The 4,481-nt window shown below is 59.4% G+C and overlaps 1 protein-coding gene across 1 annotated transcript; it reads right to left on the reverse strand.

Moving 5' to 3' along the window:
* Positions 1-348: 348 nt before the first annotated feature.
* On the reverse strand, positions 349-2,687 carry MESP2 (mesoderm posterior bHLH transcription factor 2). Its single transcript, XM_042940461.1, has 2 exons — positions 1,781-2,687; positions 349-955 (listed from the first exon to the last, which is right to left on the reverse strand). The coding sequence occupies exons 1-2, from the start codon at positions 2,624-2,626 to the stop codon at positions 686-688; spliced, it is 1,116 nt and encodes a 371-aa protein (XP_042796395.1). The 5' UTR covers positions 2,627-2,687; the 3' UTR covers positions 349-685.
* Positions 2,688-4,481: the final 1,794 nt, after the last annotated feature.

A 4,481-nucleotide genomic window follows, 5' to 3' on the forward strand; every position in this document is an offset into this window, starting at 1 on the left:
ATGGCAAAGGTGACAGCTGTGGGGCTGAGGCAGGTGAACGGGCCCAAACGTTAACCCGCCCGTGTCACCTTGCACAGCAGGCCAGGTGGAGCCCTTGCACAGTAAAGACTGTCCAAGTGGCAAGTGAGGGCACACATCAACCTCAGGAGGCCTAGAACCGGGGAGGGGAAGAACAGAATGACTGCTCCCCGCAGGATGGGAACATTCTTCCTTTTCCCAATAAGGCAATAAGAACCCAGGTTGACAGAAGAAAAAGAGACCACACCAAAATTTGTGTTGTTTTTTTAAGAAGCACAAAATCTAAGCATACAGGCTTCTCCCACCCCCCCAACCCCACCCCCAGCCACAACCCACTCCCCCACCAGTCCCAGCTGGCTGAGTCTGTGCTCAAGCAGCTACCACCTTCCTGTAGGTCAGGCGGTGCTCTGTAGAGCACTGGGCATTCTGGGGGGAGGGGGGTTTCTAGGAATGGAGGGCCCTGCCCCAGCCCTGACTCCAGCCAGGGAAGCCACCCACGACCTGTTTCAAACACTGCTTCCATAAAAGACATTCCTTGGAAAAGAGATGCTTGGTTTAAAAAAAAAAGCAAAAACAAAAAAACCTTGAAGACCTCAGAGGCAGCAGATGGAGGGCAGCCCACCCTGGAGGCCTGACTCCTGGCCGACAAGGGGACAGCGCAAGGCCTTTAGTAGAAGATGCCCAGGTGGGCCCCCTCCAAATCTTCTTGCCAAAGTTCAGGGCAGCCACTGAGCTGCGCGCCTGAGCTCTGGGAAGGGCTCTCATCACCGAGCTGGAAGGCAGGGCCTGGTCCCTGGTCTTCTGAACCGGGGAGCATCTCTGCGCTGTGGCTCCAGCCACCCCACTCGGTCTGAGGCTGGAGTCTCTGGCATGCTGGGCGGGACAGGAGGGGTGGCGTTTCTGGCAACAGACAGGACTCTGGAGACACAGAGATACCCTGCAAGAGAGACAAGAGCAGCTGGTTAGTGGGCCACTGCGCTGAGATAGCTTGAGACCTTGAACCTGGATGCTCCCTGGAGTGTGGCCGGCAGCTTCTGGACAGCCCTGGTGCCACGGGTGCAGTGAAGCCAAGTGGTGAACAGCACTGGCTCTGGAGATACACTGCCCGGGGTTCGAATCCCACCTCTGCTACTAACTAGCTGTAAGAACTCGACCTCTTTCATTCTGTTTTCTCATCTGTGAAATGGGGATGATGGTAACAGTTACTTACTCCATGGAGCTGCTGGAGGGCTGACTGAGTAGGGACATGTACACGTACAGTGCCAAGAATGGTGTCGGGCAGTGAGCAAGCAATCACTTTCGCTTATTAACATGCTCTTTCGTGGACCATGATTCATTCATTTGTGGGCCTCAAGAACAAATGAAGCTTGAAGAAAACGGGAAGGTCACCAGCTCCAAGCCCCTCGACTCCGGAAGTCCCTGCCCCCGGAGCCAACCACTGGAGCACCTGGGGCGACTTTCTTGCCAGCGGCCCTTGCTACCTTCCATCCTGCCTCTGGAGCAAGTCCGAAGATTGCCCCTCTTCCACGTGGCTGCGGTGGTGGTGGCCTTAATGACCCGGGGCCCTACCTCTTTCCCCAAGGAGGTTAGGGTCCTCTCCATACTCCCTTCGGCTCCTCTCTACCCCCGCCTGGGTTGGATTAGATAAACGGGGATCTGAAAAGTATGAAGTTCTCTGCAGATGAGAGCCAACTCACCGTCTCCACCCCCAAACGAACCTGGGGACCATCCCCAGGGGAAGCAGCGGGGCCTGGGTGCGTACCTGGTATATTACAGCCAGCTCAGGGGCCGCGGGGGAAGGCGTCCAGGGTGTAGCCTGATTCCTGGACTCTGGGGACGTCTGCGTTCCTGAACAGCCCTGGGGCGGTGTCCAAAGGGCCCCGTCGGGGCCTCTCCCTCGGGACAGTTGCGGGGGCGACTGCATCCCAGGGTGGTAAGGGGGTGTAACCCAGGGACCCATGTCAGGTATCCTGCTCCCCAGGCGCTCGGGGGCCGCTAGTGCTTCGGGACACGCCGGCGGGGACCCCCAGGACGCGGAGGGGCTGGCGGCTGAGCCCAGAAGCTGGGCGCGCGCCTCCACCTGCACCTGCGTCTGCGCGGGGCCGCCGTCGGGGCAGAGCGGGCAGCCCCGAGGCACCGCCGCGTCGCTGCGCCGCCGGCGCCGGCGCTGCAGGCCCTCCTCGCTGAGGCCCAGCACCGCCGACAGGTGGCCGATGTAGCGGATGGCCAGGCGCAGCGTCTCGATCTTGGTGAGGCTCTGGCCGGCGGGCGCCACGGACGGCGGCAGAAAGCGGCGCAGCTCGTGCAGGGCGCGGGCGAGCGTGCGCATGCGCAGCTTCTCGCGCTCGCTGGCGCTCTGCCGCTGCCCGGCGGCGGCTCCGCTGCGGGCTCGTCCGGGCGCCGTCGGGGCGGCCTCTGCGGCGCGGGCGCCGCGGGCCTGGGGCGCGGGCTGCGAGGGGCCGCGGGAGCCGTCGCAGGGGCAGGAGCCCGACGAGTCCGAGGAGGAGGCAGGGGACGTGGAGTCCGGGTGGCCGGCCCAGCCCCAACCCTGGGGGAAGATCCAGTGGTCTTGGCCCAGGAGGCTGTGCAGAGGAGGGGACTGGGCCATGGCCGCGGCTGCTGCGGGCTCTGGGAGGCTGGGCCGGCCACCTCCAGGCCTGAGCTTTTATCCGGACCAAAGGTGAGAGGTGCCCCCCTGCCAGGTTGCAGAGAGGTGTCAAAACCCACAGAGCCCAGGGAAGGCCTGGGCAGGGGGGGGCCTTGGGAAAGCGGGCCCATTTGCGGAGGTGTGGATTCTGACTCCTCGGGGGCTCTAATGGAGGCCCCTGCAGCCCGGGAAGTGTGGGAGGGACAATTCGCATCTGGATGGAGCTGCTAAGCTTCTTACCGAGTTCCCACCCACCCGGGCTCGTGGCGCGGTGAGTGCCCAGGGGCCCGACAGTGGTGGGCAGTGCCATCGTCTGGGGGCGACCGGGCTGCCCCTCGTGTGAAGAGCGGACCCGGGCGCCTGTCTCACCACCAGCCCCGTGGGGGGGGGGGGGGGGCGGGGGGCCTTAGCCCAGTAACTCCCCACTAGCCCAGAGGGGTTTGCCCATAGTATGTGGGGTGGGGTGCAAATAGGGGGCCATACAGGTGGATCCTTCCTGGGTTGCCCCACCCCCACCCCCGGAACCTGCACTTGCCGGTTTGCCGAATGACATGAAGAAAGTCATCTCACTATCCACAGATAGTTTCTGTCCCTGAAAAATCAAACAGAGCAGCCTGAGATGAGAAGAGGAATCGGGTGCAGTGGGTGAGGAACATGGAGGGAGGTGGGCCCCCAGGCAGGCCTGAAGCTATTTGCTGTGTGACCTGGGGCAAGTCCCTGAACTCCTCGGAGGCTCAAGCTTCCTCAGTCTCCTAGCAGTAATAATCCCATATCCCCACCGCCTAGGATGGCTGCTGGTACTTAGTGGAACCGTCTGTGGAACCACTTAGTATAGGCCTGGAAAGTGGGCTGAATGTTTGCTGCTATCATTTTATAGGCAAGGTACTTCCATTTCAAGATGCTGGAGGCGTTGCTCATTTAATTCATATTTTTGTTAGCCACTGGTAAATGTCAGGCACCCCAGGGTGAACAGGCTAGTTGCGGTCTCTGCTCTCGTGACATTTCAGCCTTGTGGGAGAGACAGGTGAACAGGCCATTATACATTGAGTAGGTCCACCACTAACTAGCTGTGTGCCCTTGGGCAGGGCTCTTAACTTGAGCTTCAGCATCTGCTCCATTAAACAGGGATAATGTCGTTATAGTATCTACTCAGAGGACTGTTGTAGTCTCTGAGGATAAACGCCGAGACTCCAAGAGTAAAGCTCTCACTCCTCAGCAGTGATTACAGTTTAAAGGAGGCATCAGTGTCCTTTGTGATCTGCGGAGAAAGGGCTGAACTCAGAGGCTAAGGGCCACATGAGGGGCAGGGACGGTAGGGCTCTGGCCACAGAGCTGGAGAGGTCACAGCTGGGCCCTGAACCATGAGTAGGACTTGGGTGAGGAGAGAGGCAGGTAGGGGGCATTCTGGCCGTGGGAACTGCATAAGCAAAACCTGGCAGTGGGACTTGCCAAGGTGCTTCTGGAAAATTCTAGAGCAGTGTGCAAGCAGGGTGGTGTGGAGAGCTCGAGCACACCGTGCCTGGGGCCGGGCTAAGAAATTGGGGAGCCAAATGGACTTCGTAGCAGAAGTATGACATGAAAAAAAATTCGGTAATCGATAGCTAAAGGTCAGCATGATGAAGTTTCTGGAATAGATTGGCCTGGACCAGCTGGAAATAGTAAACGGCCTTGTACTATTTGTGGCTGTTCCTAAAAGTAAATATTTAGTTACACAAATTACATAACTAATACATTCTCTTTGTGAGCAACGGGACTTTGCAGATAAAGCTGGAGTCCCTATTACCCCTCACTAGAGGCAGCGGCTGTTAAGTCGTCT

Source organism: Panthera leo, chromosome B3 (assembly GCF_018350215.1).
Source record: "Panthera leo isolate Ple1 chromosome B3, P.leo_Ple1_pat1.1, whole genome shotgun sequence".
Classification (NCBI taxonomy): Eukaryota; Metazoa; Chordata; class Mammalia; order Carnivora; family Felidae; genus Panthera; species Panthera leo.